Below are 21,501 nucleotides of genomic sequence, written 5' to 3' on the forward strand. Positions count from 1 at the left end.
TTTTGGGGAAAGTTATTCAACCTGTTTTACAGGTTTTCTAACCTGTAAAATGGGCCTTGGTATGATAGAATTTACCTTGCGTGATATGCAGATGGCATGAGTTAATTTGTGTAGAGTGCTTAGAATGGTTCTTGAGAAATAGCACTAAATGCTACTATGCCCATATGTAATTAAGAGAAGCTGTCAGTGATGAACTGTGGTAGTGGCTGCTCCATGCTCCCCATGTCGGGAAGACAATTTTTAGTCCTGCTATTAGTGAGTTGGAGGACAGAGGCCTGTAATGAGAGAAATCCTGCTTTGTTGTTGTGAGCTGAGCAGAAAGGTAGGTTTGTGTAACAAAAGGTGTCCCTGCTGATTACACTAAGCACTTGACTACCAAGAGTTTTATTTTCACAGAAGTTCTTTCCCCAAAACATTGAATCCCGCTAGTCAGAATCCCTTTTCCTTTTTTCTCTCTTTCCATACAACATATTATTTTCTTAAAAGACATTCTTTAGACTTCTCTTTTGTAGGCTAGAGTATTTGAATTCATTTGTTAATTTCCACTGGGGCTAATGTGGCTTCAAAGGGGTCTGCCCTTCTCAAGCCCAATATTCAACATCTCATTTACTCCTCTTCACACATTTATAGAGTTCTATAGACTCTATAATACCAGGGTCAAGTTATTTTTTTAGGAAAAAATCCTTAGTCTTGAATTGAGACCTCTATCTGACTGTCCTCACCCCCAAAAGTCAAGGGATCCACTCCAAAGCATTTACAAACCCAAGAAATGTACAGGGAGGGAACTGCCACTAACAAGGCACATTTGGAAACCACCCACCTAACTTTGATTCATTCATCATTCTGTAACCTTTATGTTCTCTTAGCATTCTCTTGTGGCCCCTCCAAGTGAGCATTCTACTGGCTAGGGCATTAACTTCCTTCTCCTACAGCACAGCTTAGAGATACTGTTTTGGCATCCTTGTCAGGAATGGGGGTGTGTTATCTTGCCACCTGTCACACTGGGACTGTTTGGAAAAATAAGTGTTTAAGGAGAAGATGAGTTAAGGTTTACTGGGTATTAGCTTTGCAATGATGTCCTTCATCAGTCTGTTAATTAGTCGTAACTCTGTCACACCCTTACAGGTACAATTTGCATAAAATGAATAATTTCAAAATATATTCTGTGTAAGTTCTGTTTGGAATGTAGATGTTATTCCCAAGGGGCATCAGTTTTGCAAGAGGGTTGGTTCTACTAACTGCCCTTTGCCTTCTTTGTAGAGGCTTGGAATTAATGAAGCCTTAGGTACTGGTCATCACTTGGGTTAGGACTCAACATTTATACAAGACTCACTAAATTATTATTTTCATTTATGCTCCTAGAGACTCTCTTGTGCCTATATAGTAATATTCTTTATTGAATATGGAGAAAACCAACATTCTTTATTTAATTTGGAGAAAACCAGAGCAATCATTTTTCTTATACATTTATGTTAGGTATATATAAGGAAAATAGCACAAAACATAAAGGTTAAAGAATAATTTTTCACTGGACACCTATGTGGTGCCAACTTCCTCAATCAAATTTAATTCACTTGCTCTTCTCTTGGATGTCACCATTGTCCTGACTTTAATATTATTTGCTTTTATTTTATGGGTTTTTCATTTATGTGGACCTAAGATTAGGATTGTTGGGTAGGGAGGTATTAGTATCTTCAATTTTATTAGAAAATGCCAACCATTTTCCACAGTGATTGTACCAGTTTTTTTATTCCTGCTACAAATGTATTAGAGTTTCCATTGCTGCCATTTTAACCAACTTTCAGGGTTGTCAGACTTTAAACGTTCCCGATTACTAATGAGAAGGAGCACCTTTTACTATGTATTACTTGTACATCCTCTTGTTAGAGTGTCTATTGACATTTTTGCCAATTTTCCATTTCCTATAGATTTATACTTCTATACAAGTTACTCATATATATGTCTAGATCTTTGATAATTTATTCAGGCATATTCTTCCCTGTGTAACTTGTCCTTTCCCTCTCTTTATGGTCTATTTTGATGAAAAGAATTTCTCAATTTTAATGTAGTCAAATTTATCAGGTTTCTCTCTCTCTCTCTCTCTCTCTCTCTCTCTCTCTCTCTATATATATATATATATATATATATATATATATATATATATATATATATACACACACACACACACACACAATACTTTTAAAATCTTAGGTCCTTTCCTATCCTGAAGTTATAAAAATATGCTGTATTATCTTATGAAATACCTACAGTTTTGCTTCTTACAATTTAGCTCTTAATCAACTTAGATTATTACATGGCATAAAGTTGGAATCCAGTTTCATGTTTTTTCCATATTAATACCTACTTTTCCCAATCAATAATTACTAAAAAGACTATAGTGTAAACAAATATCTTTGGTGCTACTTCTGTCCTATCAAGTGAGCCTAAAGTCATGGACTATTTCTAGTTTCTCTAATCTCTTCTATTGGTCTGTTGTTCCACTTTAAGTACCATACCATCTTAATTATATTGTGATAATTCAAAATAATTCTTGTTACATAGTTAGGCAACTTATCTTACCTTTATATTTTCAAGAGTTTCTTGGCTATTACTGGCTCTTTGCATTTCTTTGCCTCAATATACATTTTAGAATGAGCTCTTTAAGTTCAAACAAAACTTAAAACCCTTAGAAATGTTTTAGCATTAAATGGGATAGCATTGAATCTATAGGTCAATTTGGGAAACTTAACATTTTTACAATATTAAGTCTTATCAGAAACATGGCTTGCTCACTGTGTGTTTTTTGGTAATATATTTTGACATAGTATTTCTGTTTTCTCATGAAGTCTTACATAGTTTTAAGTTTCTTTCTAAGTACTTTGTGTTAGGGGAACCATAAATGTTTTCTTTTTTAACTGTTGCTGGTATCAGGATTTTTGTATGCTGATTTTATATTCAGCAATCTCACTAAACTCATATATTCTAATATTTTATCTGTGGAATCTTGTATTTTTCTAAGTGTGCAATCACAGTGAATAATAGTTTTATTTTTCCTTTTATGATCTGTAGATGAATATGTGTGTGTATACATGCATTTGCTTTCTTTTTTTCTTATGCTACTGCATCTGCAAGAACCCTTAAGAAAATTATAAATAGAAGTGGTAATAACAGGTGTTCTTGTGTTACACTGTATCGCCTGGGGAAAACTTCCTTCACTCTGCATGATGCCTTTAAGATTCATCTATGTTGATGTATATATCAATAGATTTTCCTTATTATTGCTGAGTATTGTTCCATTCTTTGGATATACCACATTTGTTTATACATTCACCCACTGAATTACGTATGTTTTCTAGCTCTGCAACTTATTTAGCTTCTTTGGACAAGATATTTATGTATGCATCAGTTTCTTCATCTGTAATGGGGATAATGTAACTACATCATAGGGTTATTGTGGGGACAAAATGACAAAATGAGTTAATAAATATGAAGTAATTAGATAATGACTGGTATATAGTAAATGCTCAATAAATACAATCATTATTGTCCTCAGTATAGTAAAGATTTTGAGGTAGAAAAGAAATTGATAAGTTCAAAGAACAGCAAGAAAGTAAGTTAGTGTGCCTAGAGCATAATGAGCAAGGGGAGGTGGGGGAAGGTATGTAGGAGCCAGATCGTAAAGGGCCTTGTGGGCTGCCGTAGAGAGTTTTTATTTTGCTCTAAGTGCAGTGAAAAGCATAAGACATGACCTGGTTCATGACTTTAGTAGATCATTGAGGCCTATGTGAATAGAATTGGTTGTGGTGGTGACAGTGAAAGCAGGCCATTTTTTAGGTTATTGTAGTGGTCCAGGGAAAATGGCGGTGACATGGACCATAGCAGTGGTTATGGGGATGGTGAGAAGTGGCTTGATTGGAGGTGTGATCTGGATGGAGATGCCACTGAACTTGCTGATGGATTTGCAGCTCAGTGAAACACATTCCGCATAAGAGCAGTGGTGTGGCTGGTCGTAATTATCAAAAGCAATGCTCCTCTCCTGTTTTCGGCTTTACCAGAGATTTCCCTCATCTACTTTTGAATTAGGCCTGATATTTGAAATCCACTTGAAGAAATAGCCTGTCTTTTAATACATTTTTAAATAACAGCTGACTGACTTCTTTCTCACTCATGTTCATACTCCCAAACATTTGTAAAGAACCAACTTATCCCACAGAAATGTTTCTCATAGCATTTTGCTTTGTGGTTCTCTGAAGCCTGTGCAGTTCTGTGACCCCCACATACTTAGCTGTCCTGCTGGAAATAAAGTTGTCCTGGCTGCTTCATGCTTAGCCAGAAGGGTGGTAGTTTTAATGGTTGCCCGGAGTTCCTGTGTACACTTGGGACTTATTGTTGCAATAAACATTATTAGACTCAGACTGAAATTGGACCATATTTATTTTTGTCCTCCTTTTAACCTCAACTCACCCTAGATTTTCTCATCTAAGTGACAAATGGTCTGGACTTTTTTGAAGTGAGCCTAAGATTAAAATCAGCCCTGGGCCCTTGCTTAGCCTTGCATTCAAATGCAGATTTTTTGGGGGGTGGGGGAGAAACAGTTAAAAATAGAAGAATAAGAAAAATAGAGAAAGCTCTCACTTAGAAAGTTTACTTTCATTTCCTGTGTGTCTGCTCTTCACACATTTGTGTTTGTTCTCTGTGGGGCCTTAGCTTCTAACTCCTCCTCAAAGACAAACACCTGACCCTGTCTTTATGTGGACACACATCATACTATTTAACCCTATCCTATCTGTTTGATTTGGGGTTTTCATAATTCAGAGTTTGCTAAGTGCAAGGAAGAAACCTCCCTTCTATACTGAGCTTCTTGTCCTACCTTGCCCCAATTTTCAACATCATGTTAGGTTAATATCAAACCGTGGCATTTATTTCCTCAATTTACTTGTAAGAGGGCCTCTGACATTTTGGAGATGCTCACTTGAATTTTGTGCATAATTTTGTGCTGCTTTATAATGACTTCTTTTGTGATCTTACAGAATACCAAGCTGCCATTTTACACTTGAAGAGGGAACACAAAGAAGAAATTGAAAACTTACAGGTATATCTCTTTGATTATTTTCAACCAGTTATGTGAAACTGATACTTACTTTTCTCATGTGCTGAAGTAAATACTCCCCTTTTGTTGAACTGTTTACTTAGACAGCATCTGTGGTGTCACCTGCCACTGGGCATTGAGTTTATCCTGGGGACAAAAGCCTTGAGCCTTCCATTTTTAATAGAATTCAATTCCTATTTTTAAGAAATACCATAAATGCATTTGAGTGGGAAATTATGATTAGAGAAAATGATTATTTTATTTGTAAATCAGGAAAGGAGAGTATTTAGACTTTTACTTTTTATAGGAAGTCTTTAAAAATTATTTTTCCTATGTACAGTGTAAACTTGTTCAGCACACTCCCATTCACATATTTACAATCTGTCTGACACCTAGCACATCTCTTCAGTATGATCCCATCAGATGAAGGCACTTACAGAAGTGGCCTTAGTAGGAAGAAGAGTGGTGCTGAGCCATGTAGTCTGTATACCCAGGCAGGGCTTAGGAATTATTGGCTTGATTCTGCTTTGTGAAGCCCAGAAAGATCAGATCATTTCCTTCTTCCAGCTATCTGATTGTCATTCCCTATATTTGGAGTTTGATGGCAGTGCCTGTAACAGAAAGTTTCTAGTCTTAATTTTAGATAACTAAATATTGAATCATGCCCTGATTCGAGTTTACTGATAGCTGGGTTGACCCATTATCACAGGAGAGAACAGTAGAGAAATAAGGCTTGGTGCTTATTTAGTACTAACTCATTACTTGCTAATATAATGAATCTGTCCATCAAATGTTCCTTTTTTAATAAGTGATAATTCGCTTCATAAGATAACTGAGACAGTGTATTAGATTATGTGTGAAACCATTGCAAATAGCAAAAAGATCATTAAGTAAGTCTTACGTTCTATGGATTTAAGCCACCCCCATCCAGCTCCGTTTAAATAGTTTGGAAGAGGGAATGAGCCCATCTCACAGAAAAAACAAAAAATGGAAAAGTACCTCTGTCTCCTAGGGGAAAAGAGCTGGCGGCTCTTACCTCCTTTGTTGCTCTACAGAGACCACTCGTTCTTTGTTCTGGTGTGTAAAAGATTCTCAGCTGCCTCAGAAGAATGAAATTGGGATTAATTTAAAAACAGATTGCCAAAGAGGATAGGTACAGAAGTGATTCTGGGAGCAGTTCTGTGTAACAGCTGAGTTGTAGGATTTAACACTAGCTTTCCCCAAGTTGTTAGTCCAGCCCAGCAAGGGCTTTGACAAGCTAAATAGTATTCACACTAGCAGCAGTCATCTGTAATATTTGAGTTCTTACTTAGTGCTGGGCATTGTCTAGCCATATTACATACACTATCTTGTGTCATCTCCACAAAAATCCTATTATCTTACATAACCAGATAAGAAAGTTTGGAGAAGAGAAAGAGAAGAGTAAATGGAAGTAAAAAAAGTATATCAGGATGCTTTAAAATAAAGGTTAGATCAAGGTATGATTGACAATAATAAAGGTTCAAAAATGTTCCTAACTATATCTTTTTTTATTAAGATATTATTGAAATACACTCCTATGAAGGTTTCACATGAAAAGCAATGTGGTTACTACCTTAACCCATATTATCGAGTCCCCCCTTCCATACCCCATTGCAGTCACTGTCCATCAGTGAGTAAGATGCCACAGAGTTACTCTTTGCTTTCTCTGTGCTACACTGTCTTCACCATGATCCCCCCACACCATGTGTACTAATCATAATACCCTTCAGTCCCCTTATCCCACCCTCACTCACCCCTCCACTTTGGTAAGGCTAGTCTTTTTGTGGAGTCTATGAGTCTGCTGCTGTTATGTTCCTTCAGTTTTGCTTCATTATTATACTCCACAAATGAGGGAAATCATTTGGCCCTTCTCTTTCTCTGCCTGGCTTATTCCACTGAGCATAATTTCCTGCAGCTCCATCCATGTTGTTGCAAATGGTAGGATTTGTTTCTTTCTTATGGCTGAATAGTATTCCTTTGTGTATACGTACCACATCTTCTTTATCCATTCATCTACAGATGGACACTTAAGCTGCTTCTATGTCTTGGCTATTGTAAATAGTGCTGCGATAAACATAGGGGTGTATATATGTCTTGTTGAATCTGAGAATTGTTTTCTTTGGGTAAATTCCTAGGAGTGGAGTTGCCGGGTCAAATGGTATTTCTATTTTTAGTATTTTGAGTTACCTCCATATTGCTTTCCACAGTGGTTGGACTAGTTTACATTCCCACCAACAGTATAGAAGGGTTGCTCTTTCTCCACATCCTCCTCAGCATTTGTTGTTCCTAGTCTTTTCTATGTTGGCCATCCTAATTGGTGTGAGTTGATACCTCATTGTGGTTTTAATTTGCATTTTCCTGATAATTAGTGATGTGGAGCATCTCTTCATGTGTCTGTTGGCCATCTGAATTTCTTCTTTGGAGAAGTTACTGTTCAGATCCTCTGCCCATTTTTTAGTAGGGTTATTTGCTTTTTGGGTGTTGAGGCATGTGAGTTCTTTATATATTTTGGATGTTAACCCCTTGTCAGATATGTCATTTACAAATATGTTCTCCAATACTGTAGGAGGCCTTTTTGTTCTGTTGGTGGTGTCCTTTGTTGTACAGAAGCTGTTTAGTTTGATGTAGTCCCATGTGTTCATTTTTGCTTTTGTTGTCCTTGCTCGAGGAGATGCATTTAGGAAAAAGTTACTCATGTTTATATTCAAGAGATTTTTGCCTATGTTGTCTTCTAAGGTTTTATGGTTTCATGACTTACATTCAGGTCTTTGATTCATTCTGAGTTTACTTTTGTGTATGTGATTAGACAATCCAGTTTCATTCTCTTATATGTAGCTGTCCAGTTTTGCCAACACCAGTTGTTGAAGAGGCTGTCATTCTCCTGTATGTCCATGGCTCCTTTATTGTTTATTAATTGACCATATATGCTTGGGTTTATATCTGGTCTCTCTAGTCTGTTCCATTGGTCAATGGGTCTGTTCTTGTGCCAGTACCAAATTGTCTTGATTACTGTGGCTTTGTAGTAGAGCTTGAAGTCAGGGAGCGTAATCCCCCCAGATTTATTCTTCCTTCTCAGGATTGCTTTGAGTATTTGGAGTCTTGTGGTTGCATGTGCATTTTAGAACTGTTTGTTCTAGTTCATCGAAGAATGCTGTTGGTATTTTGATAGGGATTGCATTGAATCTGTAGATTGCTTTAGACAGAGTGCCATTTTGACAATATTCTTCCTATCCATGAGCACAGGATGTGTTTCCATTTATTGGTGACCTCTTTAATTTTTCTCACAAGAGTCTTGTAGTTTTCAGGGTATAGGTCTTTCATTTCCTTAGTTAGGTTTATTCCTAGGTATTTTATTCTTTTTGATGCAATTGTGAATGGAATTGTTTTCCTGATTTCTCTTTTTGCTAGTTCATCATTAGTGTGTAGGAATGCAACATATTTCTGTGTATTAATTTTGTATCCTGCAACTTTGCTGAATTCAGTTATTAGATCTAGTAGTTTTTGGGTGGATTCTTTAGGGTTTTTATGTACAATACCATGTCATCTGCAAACAGGGACAGTTTAACTTCTTCTTTACCAATCTGGATGCCTTTGATATATTTGTGTTGTCTTATTGCCATGGCAAGGACCTCCAAAACTATGTTGAATAAAAGTGAAGAGAATGGGCATCCTTGTCTTGTTCCCAATCTTATAGGAAAAGCTTTCAGCTTCTCACTGTTAAATATGATGTTGACTGTGGGTTTGTCATATATAGCCTTTATTATGCTGAGGTATTTGCCCTCTATACCCATTTTGTTGAGAATTTTTATCATGAATGGATGTTGAATTTTGTTGAATGCATTTTTGGCATCTACGGAGATGATCATGTGGTTTTTGTCCTTTTTGTTGATGTGGTGGATGATGTTGATGGATTTTCTAATATTGTACCATCCTTGCATCCCTGGAATAAGTCCTACTTGATTATGATGGATGATCTTTTTGATGTATTTTTCAATTCAGTTTGCTAATATTTTGTTGAGTATTTTTGCATCTATGTTCATGAGGGATATTGGTCTGCAATTTTGTTTTTTTGTGGTGTCTTAGCCTGGTTTTGGTATTAGAGTGATGTTGGCCTCGTAGAATGAGTTTGAGAGTATTCCCTCCTCTTCTACTTTTTGGAAAACTTTAAGGAGGATGGGTATTAGGTCTTCCCTAAATGTTTGATAAAATTCAGCAGTGAAACCATCTGGTCCAGGGATTTTGTTCTTACATAGTTTTTTGATTACCAGTTCAATTTTGTTGCTGGTAGTTGGTCTGTTCAGATTTTCTGTTTCTTCCTGGGTCTGCCTTGGAAGGCTATATTTTCATAGAAAGCTGTCCATTTCTTCTAGGTTATCCAGTTTGTTAGCATATAATTTTTCATAGTATTCTCTAATAGTTCTGTGTATTTCTGTGGTGTCCATCGTGATTTTTCCTTTCTCATTTCTGATTCTGTTTATGTGTGTAGACTCTCTTTTTTTCTTGATAAGTCTGACTAGGGGTTTATCTATTCTCTTTATTTTCTCAAATAATCAGCTCTTGCTTTCATTGATTCTTTCTATTGTTTTATTCTTCTTGGTTTTATTTATTTCTACTTTAATCTTTATTATGTCCCTCATTCTACTGACTTTGGGCTTCATTTGTTCTTCTTTTTCGAGTTTCATTCATTATGAGTGCAGACTGTTCATATGGGATGGTTCTTCTTTCCTGAGGTAGGCCTGTATTGCAATATACTTCTGTCTTAACATGGCCTTCACTGCATCCCACAGATTTAGCAGTGTTGAGTTATTATTGTCATTTGTCTCCATATATTGCTTGATCTCTTTTTTTATTTGGTCATAGATCCATTGGTTATTTAGGAGCATATTGTTAAGCCTCCATGTGTTTGTGGGCTTTTTAGTTTTCTTTGCACAATTTATTTCTAGTTTCATACCGTTGTGGTCTAAGAAGCTGGTTGGTAGAATTTCAATATTTTTGAATTTACTGAGGCTCTTTTTGTGGTGTAATATATGATCTATTCTTGAAAATGTTCTATGTGCACTTGAGAAGAATGTGTATCCTGTTGGTTTTGGATGGAGTGTTCTGTAGATGTCACTTAGGTCCATCCGTTCTAATGTTTTGTCAGTGCCTCCGTCTCCTCAGTTGTTTTCTGTCTGGTTGATCAGTCCTTTGGAGTGAGTGGTATATTGAAATCTCCTAAAATGAATGCATTGCAGTCTATTTCCCCTTTAATTCTGTTAGTATTTGTTTCACATATGTAGGTGCTCCTATGTTGGGTGCATAGATATTTATAATGGTTATACCCTCTTGTTGGACTGACCCCTTTATTATTATGTAATGTCCTTCTTTGTCTCTTGTTACTTTTTTTGTTTCGAAGTCTATTCTGTCTGATACAAGTACTGCAACTCATGCTTTTTTCTACCCATTAGTTTCATAAAATATCTTTTTCCATCCCTTCACTTTCAGTCTGTGTATGTCTTTGGGTTTGAAGTGAGTCTCTTGTAGGCAGCATATAGACGGGTCTTGTTTTTTTATTCATTTAGTTACTCTGTCTTTTGATTCATACCATTTACATTTAGGGTGATTATCAATAGGTGTGTACTTATTGCCTTTGCAGACTTTAGATTTGTGTTTACCAAAGGTTAAGGGTAATTCCCTTACTATCTAACAGTCTAATTTAACTCACTTAGTATGCTATTAGAAACAGAATCTAAAGGTTCTTTTTTTTTTCTCTCCTTTTTCTTTCTCTTCCATTCTTTATATAGTAGGTATCATATTCTGTACTTTTTGTCTGTCCCTTGACTGTCTTTGGGGGTAGTTGATTTGGTTTTGCCTCTGCTTAGTAATTAATTGTTCTACTTTGCTGTGGTTTTATTTCCCCTGGTGACATCTATATAGCCTTAGGAATACTTCCATCTATAGCAGTCCCTCCAAAATACACTGTATTGTGGGAAGTAAATTTTCTCAGCTTTTGCTTATCTGGAAATTGTTTAATCCCTCTTTCAAATGTAAATGATAATCTGCTGGATAGAGTATTCTTGTTGGAGGCCCTTCTGTTGCTTTGCATTAAATACATCATGCCTCTCCTTTTTGGCCTGTAAGGTTTCTGCTGAGAAGTCTGATGATAGCCTGATGGGCTTTCCTTTGTATGTGATCTTTTTTCTCTCTCTGATTGCTTTTAATATTCTGTCCTTTTCCTTGATCTTTGCCATTTTAATTATTGTATGTCTTGGTGTTGTCTTCCTTGCCTTGGGTCCTTTGTGTTGGGAGATCTGTGTGCACCTCCATGGCCTGAGAGACTATCTCCTTCCCTAGATTGGGGAAGTTTTTGGTAATTATCTCCTCAAAAATACTTTCTATCCCTTTTTTTCTCTCTTCTTCTTCTGGTACCCCTATAATGTGAATATTGTTCTGTTTGGATTAGTCGCACAGTTTTGTCAATATTCTTTCATTCTTAGAGATCCTTTTGTCTCTCTGTGCCTCAGTTTCTTTGTATTCCTCTTCTCTAATTTCTGTTCCATTTACTGTCTCTTCTACTACATCTAATCTACTTTTAAATCCCTCCATTTTATGTTTCATTTCAGATATGATATTTCTCAATGATTGAATCTCTGTCCTAAATTCATCCCTGAGTTCTTGAATATTTTTCTGTACCTCCATGAGCATATTTATGATTTTTATTTTGAACTCTCCTTCAGGAAGATTGATGAGTTCAGTCTCACTTGGCCCTTTTTCTGGTGTTTGTGGGATTTTTGTTTGAACCAGTTTCATTTGACATTTCATATTTGTATGTGGCACCCTGTAGTGCCCAGAAGCTCTACTCTCTGGATCTGCTCAGCCCCTGAAGGGATGTTAGGGATGGCAGGGGAGTGATACTTGTGCCTGATGGGAGAAAAGAGCTATTTTCTGCTTCCTGACTGCTGTGCTGTCTCCCTTGCCAAAACCAGTGGGCTGAGCCCACAGATGTAAGCCTCTGAGCTTTGTGTTTGTAGCTGCCATAGGTGGGACCTCCCTCTGGCTGGCCTTATGCAGGGCAGGAACTGCTGGTTTGTGAGCCAGTGACGGCAGGCTAGGAAGAAGTTGCAGCAGGCTGTGTATCATGCTGGGGGGCTTCAGAGCTGAGTGGCCAGCCAGGGGAATGGAGCACCTGAAGCTCCTGAAAGTTCCCAACTTGCTGGGCAGAGTGTGCCCAGACAATTTTGTCCACCTTTCCTTTCTTCTGAGCAGCAAGCTCTTTGCAATCCTTGACCCTTTAACAGCCCTCTCACTGTTAGGAAGTCTCTTAGACTGCCCTCCTTTCTTTTGTCCCAGAGCAGCCAGCTGTGGATCCCTGTTTTCCCCAAACAGCTGGAATCTCAGTCTCTCCAAACGTGTCTTAGCCTTCCAACCCCACTAATCTCGAGCTCCATGCAATGTAGGTTCGTGCTCTGAAATCAGATCTCCAGGGCTGTGTGTTCATCAGTCCTAGGCTACCACCTCCTCCCCACTCCATTTCTCTTCCTCCTGCTGGTGAGCTGGGGTAGGGGAAGGTCTTGGGTCCTGCCAGATCAAGGCTTTGGTACATTACCCTGTTTCGTGAGGTCTTCTCTTTTCTCCAGGTGTATGCAGTCTGTTGCAGCCTTGTTTCCTGTTGCTCTTTAAGGATTCGTTGTATTAACTATATTTTTGTATTATATGTGGTTTTGGGAGGAGTTCTCTGTCTCACCTTCCATGCTGCCATCTTTAATCTCCTAACTATCTTGTTTCCTTTAAGTATCTGTGAAAGAATTGTATTTTCTTTTGATATTATTAATAAACTTAATTTTTTGTGACATATTTATGATTTGTACCTAATTGCTGAAACACTCTAGCCATGACACACTACTGCCATCAGGATAGGGGCAGTGTACCCAATTTACACACTTAATTATAGTTTGGAACTATTCCAGCAAGAACAGACTCACAACTTTCATTAGGAAACTGGCAACTCTTATCCCTGATCAGACCTAGAGAAGAGTTTTGTTTGAAAACAAAGCATTTTAAAGATTGGATTAGGAGTGCATATTTTAAAATATGGAGGAATTTCTAACTGTTTCTAAAAAATGTTGGAAAATTTGGCAACAGTGGGTTTATTTTCCTGTGTGACTTCAACCTGCTAGGGTTGGGTGGCAAGTGTCCACTTCATCTGAGACAGATGTTCTCCAGTTTACCACTGTCCCCTCTCTGGGCCATTTCACCTGTCTGGCTCCTTCCTGCTTTAATTAACCCTGTTCTCTGGCAGATGTTGAAAGTAACTACATTGGCAGCAATACCAACCAGTCAGAGAACAGGTGTCATTCATAAAACAAACAACTCATACTGGCTGGATTTAGGGGTACTCACTGAATATCATCTCTACCTGTTTCACGTCACAAAAAAATAAAGTCACATCTATTGTCACCCAACTAGTGAGAAATTATGAGTGAGAGCACTGCTCTTTTGGTGCTCATTTCTTTATATGTGATTTCCATTGGCAGCCTTCATTATCTGTTACTTTTTCATTCTCCACTTATATATCATGGAGAAGTCAGGAGTGTTTCAGGACTTCCTCAACATGCCTTTCTAGAATAAGAAAGATTTTATGCTTAAAATATGTAGTAAAAGAGTTCCATTTGTTAATATGTACAAGAATTAACATGTATCACATTTAATTTTTTTAGGGTATTTGCATAGGCCTTAAAGATCTGGCATGATTTGGTAAATAGAAAACCTAAATCCGGCTTTCTATTTGCTGTGTGTGGATTTGTAGAGAAGTCACCTAGTTTGTCTTTTCCCCACCAGCAACATGGAAACCTTACCACTTAAAATAACTTGATTGGAGGTTGGTGTTTTCAGCCTACAGTCCCAAGGCTAGTAAGTGGGTGAGTCTGGAGTTTTTAATCTCATGCACACTCTGCAGTCAATGTGTATGGAATGATGCACCATAGAAAGGGCACAGGACTTGGTCCTGGAACCAGCTTTCAAAAATGTATAACAATTTACAGATATATTCCCCTTAAAGTTCAGAAGAAAACATTTTTTGATGACTTGAATAAATCAATTCCCAGCACCTTTTGTATATATATCTTCTACATAAACTCAAAGCATTTGACTGACTTTTTTTTATCTTGGTATCATTAATATACACTTAGATGAGCAACACTGTGGTTACTAGATTTCCCCCATTATCAAGTCCCCACCACATACCCCATTACAGTCACTGTCCATCAGCATAGTAAGATGCTATAGAATCGCTACTTGTCTTCTCTGTACTATACTGCCTTCCCCATTCCCCCCACTACATTATGTGTGCTAATCATAATGCCCATTTTTCCACCTTATTCCTCCCTTCCCACCCATCCTCCCCAGTCCCTTTCCCTTTGGTAACTGTTAGTCCATTCTTGGGTTCTGTGAGTCTGCTGCTGTTTTGTTCTTTCTGTTTTAGCTTTGTTCTTATACTCCACAGATGAGTGAAATCATTTGATACTGGTCTTTCTCCACCTGGCTTATTTCACTGAGCATAATATCCTCTAGCTCCATCCATGTTGTAGGTGAAACATTTTCTATGACTTCACTATTTCATGTGGTTTATAAGGTGACCATACCAAATTCTTCAATTTTGTCCAAGTGTGCTACTCATTTAGCAAACTCTACCTTTAGAGTTTATGATCACATCATCATACACAGAACCATCTGATTCACTTTTCATTTTTGGATATTTCTGTGTTACTGTTTTGGAAAGGCAGCATCTTACTTATACTGGTTCTCACTTATTTTTGCCTGTGGTAACTTGTGCAAGTTCATGACTATTGGGTAGAAATAAAGATCAGACCTGCTCTTCTGAGGCATGTGATAAACTAATTTTTGCATATACAAATTTATTTCTTTGAGATTGCCTAGGAGCAAGGTTTGAAAAGAACTATTACAGCTGCTGTACAAAATGATTTTCTCTGCACAGCTGAAATCTTGTCCTATTGTAGTCAGAGAATCAGATGTGATATTATTTTATATATGATAAGGATGTGAAAAAACTCAGGTTTTTGAGTCAAAATTTGGTTCAACTCCTTGCACTGTGATGCTGGCAAGTAAATCAACTTCTCTAGGACTTCGTTTTCTCAGTTTCAGCATTTGTATAACAATAATCATGATGATGATGATGATGCCTTTTACGATTCTTCAACATAATGTACACCCAGTAGTACTGGTTACATAGCACATGTTCAGTGAATGTTATTTCTCATTCCTTCTCCTTACTCAAGTATTCTTATTAATAGGCAACTTGAGTTTAGAGTGGTACTCAGGCTCTTCTGCTTGAGAACTTCCTTGGGACATTTGACTTATTCTTGAGGGTGACTCCTGCATGATCTTCCAGCTATTCTTCACCTCTGAACTCTCTGTCAGAGGGTCTAAACTGAACTTTTCCAGAGCTCATTCTACTGAACAGCAAATGAGCCTCAGAAATGCTCTTTGACAAAAAAATGTCATGGTCAATAAGTTTGGGAAATATCTTGTTCCCCTATTGCAGCTTTACTGTGTATATATAAAAACAGGAGGTGAGGGAGAGCTGAATAGATTGTTTCTTTTCCCCCTCAAGTAGCCAATATTTTTGAATACTGCTCTGTGTTGATTCATATAATCTTATCTCAATGTATAGTTTACATCCTGAGTTTAAGTTTCATTACCCTTTTCATGCTGCCAAAGACCTGCTTATTAATCTGCTGATTGTAGGTAGTGATTATTTTTTTTTCTCTCTTTGAAAGTGGTTAGAGAAGTGCTGAGCACATAGACAGATGATGCATAACTATTTATTATAACAACCTATGATTGAGAAATGATAGTACTTACATTTAATCAAACCCTTACTGCAAACCAACTTTTGTTCCAGGCATTTAGCATCAGTATTATAAAGGTTAAATGTGGAAATATAAACAAAGAAGTCGATTTGGACCCATTTTACAGATGATGAAACATGAGGCTCTCCAGAACTCTGACTTGTCAGAAGTCCTAGACTAGTAAGTGGGGGAACCTGAATTTGAATTCACCTAGATTTGTCTAACTTGAAGCTGATACTCTTCCCCTTAATCAGTGCACTAATAATGGGGAGAATATTAGATCTAGAATAGAAGGTCTAGACTGTGGTCTTGGGTTTGGGACAGTAAACAATATAAACTTCAGACAATGTTTCCTAATTTCTAAAATGACCACAGCATACAATCACTAATAGCATCTTTGAATTTTATTATTGGCCCCACCATACTCAGATTGAATTCCCCAGACCCCACCCCCTTAAATCCACTACATTGTTCATTCAGCTTTAGGATTATCTAACTCGAATCTCTAAATCCCTGTATTTACACCTCCACTTTTTCCTTTTAGTTTCTTCTGGAGGTTCCCCATCCTAAGCCTGGGGGTCTCTTCTCAGCTCTGATTGCCTCTTTGACACAGTGTGTTCAAGTTTTCAGTAATACTTTGCATACTAGCCTTCTAGTGCTTTTCAGATGCCAGACTCAGTGAAGGGATGCAGCTCTTAATATGGTAAATGAAACTATCTATATAGGACCATCAGTTTTTTTATGACAGGAGGGAAGCTGAGCATGGGATGGATAGGACTTCTTTGGCTCTCTACTTCCTCAATTTTGAAAGTAGGGGAAAAAATGCATGTTGTTTGTCTGGCTTTTGAGGAATTCTGGATAATTTAACAGTATTGTTTTTGATCAGCACTTTAAACAGTTTGCAAGTAGATGCCATGGAAATAACAGATTGTTTTATCTATTTTAACTAATGTTCTTTGGGTTGTGGAGTGGAAGAAAAGAACCGGCCAACAGTGACATTTCCTTTACGGGAACCTTTTCCATTTACCCCATTTATCATATGCATAGTCCTTAATTGAAGGGAAACTTTGCTGAGTGATGGCCCCTGGCAGGCCTCTACCCATTGTGCAATAGAGTCACATTTCTAATATGGTAAATCCAACAGTGAAATGATCCAGGGACTGATGCCAAACTAGAAATAAACTTACATATTGTACCTTCTTGCCCCCAAGAGAACCAGATGGTATGTTGGCTTCTATTAAGAGAAACTTGTAGACTTCCCTACTTTCCTCTCTCCAGCCCACCCCACTGGTCCATTTCTAATAGTTTACACATTGCTGTTGAAACACAGTTGAGTACGCTTGAAATGATACAGCTAAGTTTATAAAGACACATAAATCCTGAGCCTTTTCCATTTGTTATGTTCTTTGTTATCAACACAATACATTTTAATCTATTAGTTCCTGGACAGTACTGTAAGTGAAAGGGAGTGATTTATAGACTGATAAACAGACCTTTCACAAAGATGAAATATGATTTCATTAAACCTCATGGTATTCCCCTAAGTGCTGATATTAGTATAATTCATTACTGAGATGCCAAACAAGAAGACAAAACTTGAAATGTTGAGAAATATTTCGATTTGTTGTTTCATTGTGGGTTTATAATTCAATGTAATGACTTTAGTAGATTTGCTGGCTTATTGGTGTTGAGATGCCTTTTAGGCCGCTGGCTACCTAGTAGCCCCCAGGTAGATTTCGAGTTGAGGTGTGATAGAAAACACCAAGCAATTAAATCCTAGCTGACTTGGCATCCCAGGGGCCCTTTGTCTCAGCCTTCAAGATACTGTTTTGCCCCAGGTAATCCAGTTGTTATGTCAAGCTGTGCTCCCCAATAGAGGGAAGCTGATTGTACAATGAAGGATATATACATTACAAATTTGTATCATTGAGACTGATGCTGGTTTTGCCTGCCTCCTGCATGTACCACCAGCTCCAATCATGACCACTGAGTCTTAAACTCTGAACATGAGTCACTCAGGTGGACCAAGACAATTTTTTTCTTTTTTCAGTAGTTTTTGACTTGAAGTGACAAGCTGATGTTGGAAGAAGTGTCTTTTTGAATGCTGGTCTTTGCTTTTTTGACTCTTCACGAGATAGAAAGAAGTAAGGTTTCTTAGAGCCTAAGAGGAGAGCTTCCTTCTCTTCAGACCTGTCCTGCCCCACTCAATTAATTCTGTGAGTTTTGGACAATCCTGTACCATAGGGTGGATAACAGGTTCTTCAGCTATAAAGTGGGAGTATAGGACTAGGTGGTCCAAATTTCCTTCTGGCTCTGAAGTTCTATTACTTTTGGCCTGGGGATAGTGGGCCCACATGGTTACCTGAACTCAATCCCAAAGTCTTTGAGGCCCCATTTTACCACTTTACCTACTATAGGGCTAGACAACTAGCCAAAACGTAATGAATAGTTGTTGAGTGATCTGGCTGGACATGGCTAGAAAATCTTTTGTGACTCACAGTATTTTGATAGAGTGCTATTTTGGAGGTAGCAGTAGGAGAGCCACAGGATTCTTAAGTTACTGATGCCATCAAACACAATCTAGAGAAGTTTGTTTGGTCAGCACAGCGTCATTTAAAAAATCATCTTTGAATAATTTTGAGTATATATGTCCTAACTTGCCATGACACTGCTCCACATGCCATTTTGTCTTATATCTGCACTCCTTTGCTGGTTCATGTTGATATGTTGATTGCCTGGTCTGTAGACATCTGAACTGTTGACCCCTGGTGTGGAGCACAGTAAGAATGTCCTCATCTGCTTTCTCCGTGGTCTCATGAGTACCAAGAAAAGTCCTTTGAGCTTTTAGACCTTTGTGGACTTTTGCATTTCTTACCCTTTTATCCTTCCTTCCTTCTCTCCTCCTTTCTTCTTGTCCTTTCCTGAGAGGACTATTGATGGGATAGTGTTAGTGAGGGCAGCAGGTGCAAGAGTGAAAGATAAGCTATCAGTGCAAAAAATGGAGAACCATCTGTGTTCTAGGACATTGTTAGGAAGGGATAGGAAGAAATTTATTTGATTTTTAGAGTTTAAGTGCCCTTAGTTTTCTGACTTAATTGGAAATTAATATAATCACAGTTATTGAACATGAAGTGCCAACTTACAATCAATTGAGACTCAGAGAAGTAAAGTGCTATCCTGAGTTTTCACAACTGGTTAGTGCAATGGCAGGACTTACAAACCAGGTCTGTTTGGTTACTAAGTGCTCCATTTCTACTGTGAACTTGTCAACTGCTTTGACTCACTTTCTCTAGTATAATGGTTTTTAAAATTTTTTCATTTTCCCTCTTCCCTTCATCCTATGGCAAAGACCTCTACAGATCATTCCTTATTCTTAATCTATACAAGCTCCTCATAGGATAAAAAACAGTTGGAGCATTTCTGAGGTTGGGAAAGACACAAATAACAACAGAGCCCTCTTTTTTCACTGGTTCCAGAAACAATAAGCTGTTCAGTTTTTCCTACCTAAGTATAGAAGGGAGCAGGTGGAAGATCTCTCTCTCCAACTTCATTTCTTGTAGCTGGTCCTGAGCCCAGTTGGAGGAAGAGCCTCTAGAATTTGTCACTGTGATCTTGATATTTGTCTGTGTTCTTCTTAGAGATTTGAAACATGATAAATCAATTTCTGAGACCATATATAAGGTAAGAAAATACTGGGGCAAAACTTCTATGCATCTTGCCAGCTACTTACTTCATTGATTTCTGCAATTTGAACATAGGGGTTCCTCAGTTGTTCTCAAACCTTATTTTTTCCAACAGAGCTCTTAAGACCCAGTGTTACTAACCCCATGAGCACATGGGTGATGTGGCTGTTCCCTATGCTGTCACCTGTTTTTAGGATGTACCCATTTGTGGTAATTGGTAACTGTTGCCTCTTCTGACACATCAAGCCTCATGGGGACTTTTGAATCCATAGTGTGAATTTATTGTGTGTTTGTATGTACACACATACCCGTGTGTATACTTTGACCACTTCACTGTAACTTACTCTGCTTTGCTCTGTGTCCTGGTGGACGACCAGCAACACTAAGAGCTGGTATGTAGTGAACATTTACTATGTGCCAGTCTCTATGAGGACTGAATGAGTTACTATGCCAGCCCTGTAAGGTGGCACTCATAGCCTCTATACTGAACTGCCTCTGGAAGTTCTTAGACCTTGAAGCTCCTTGCCTAGAGTATTCGTGACCTGACCTTGCTTCTGAGCTGGTCCTTGCCCTGGATCTACCTTGGGTAGAATACCTGTCCTTAAGAGTAATGGACCTCAGAAAGTCCATCTGAAGAATGAACCTGTAGAATAAAGTCAACAAAAGTAACCATTTGTTGGGTGAAATGCAACAGCTCTAGGCAGGACAGCTGAGTAGAAACACAGATGTGGAATCTTTTTTGATTTTGAATCCTGTCTCCCCTACCTACTAGATGTGTGGTCTTGAAGAAATTACTTAAACCTTTCCAAGCTTCAGATTCTCATCTGAAAAGTGATTGTGATGACACTGTAACTTAGTTGATAGGATGCTGATTCCAGTTGTTGTGATAGGAACTGGAGGTACAATGGCACATGGTAGATGACCAATAAATGACAACTATTGTATTTGTTCTGAGGAGCAGCATGTTTAGTTTAAGTCAATGGCTGTTGAGGTGTAATTTTCGGTATAAAGTTTTTTCAATAGAAACTGTGTGCCTATTTGAAATAAAAACATTCTGTAATTAACGTTTTATTTAATGTTCCAAAGAGCATTGCTTTTAGTATTTTTGTTATTAAATGTGAATCTCATTTCCATTACCTCCTGTTAATGGAAATATTACTGCTGCCATGATTTTGTGAAAGAAACATCTGAATATATGTAGCACAGATTTTGGGGGACCCTCAGTAAAATGTTGCCTTTTAAGATTGTTTTTGCTATAATTTTCCTAAAATATAATTTCATATATATAACATTATTTTTATAGTTTATATTTTTTATGATCAATAAATACTAACTGAGCACCTGTCAGATATGAGATGTGCCAGGGGAAAAAGCTCATTTAATAATGATAACAATAGTAGCTAACACTTAGTGGATATTAATGTATGCCAGATGCTCTAATTAGCACATCCCCTGGGATAGTTATCTTCTGTAATCCTGACATAGGTTCTCTACTCAGGATTTACTCTTGAGCTAATAAAATAGAATTTATACCATACAGACTAAGAAAGAGCAGACAGCATATAAATGATGTACCTTATATTACCCACAGACTGATGAAGGGAAAGACCATGTAAGTGTTAGCATATTTAAATTAGCTACTATTACTGGAATTTACAAACTTCAGATCTTAGATCTCAACTAAGAATGATCAAGTCTCAGATTTTCTTTTTGCTATAAATGAGGCAATATCTTTATTGTTTTCTAGAAACTGTTGAAAGTGTCTTGGTAGCACATCTCTGCTTATTTTTTTCTAATATTCTATGTGGCTTGACCCCTTTGTGTTGCAAATAGATATAATACGAATCTTTTAGAGTACTGA

The 21,501-nt window shown here is 37.6% G+C and overlaps 1 protein-coding gene across 8 annotated transcripts in view; it reads left to right on the forward strand.

Annotated features, from left to right (window-relative positions):
- Positions 1-21,501, forward strand: part of FMN1 (formin 1) — a 410,926-nt gene that overhangs the window by 173,618 nt on the left and 215,807 nt on the right. For all 8 annotated transcript variants that reach the window (XM_073211578.1, XM_017655899.3, XM_073211579.1 and 5 more), the window contains one exon: positions 5,031-5,092. In XM_073211578.1, coding sequence (XP_073067679.1) covers positions 5,031-5,092 — 62 coding nt within the window. The remainder of the gene's footprint in view (positions 1-5,030; positions 5,093-21,501) is intronic.

The sequence above is a fragment of the Manis javanica genome, chromosome 8 (assembly GCF_040802235.1).
Source record: "Manis javanica isolate MJ-LG chromosome 8, MJ_LKY, whole genome shotgun sequence".
In the NCBI taxonomy this organism is placed as follows: domain Eukaryota; kingdom Metazoa; phylum Chordata; class Mammalia; order Pholidota; family Manidae; genus Manis; species Manis javanica.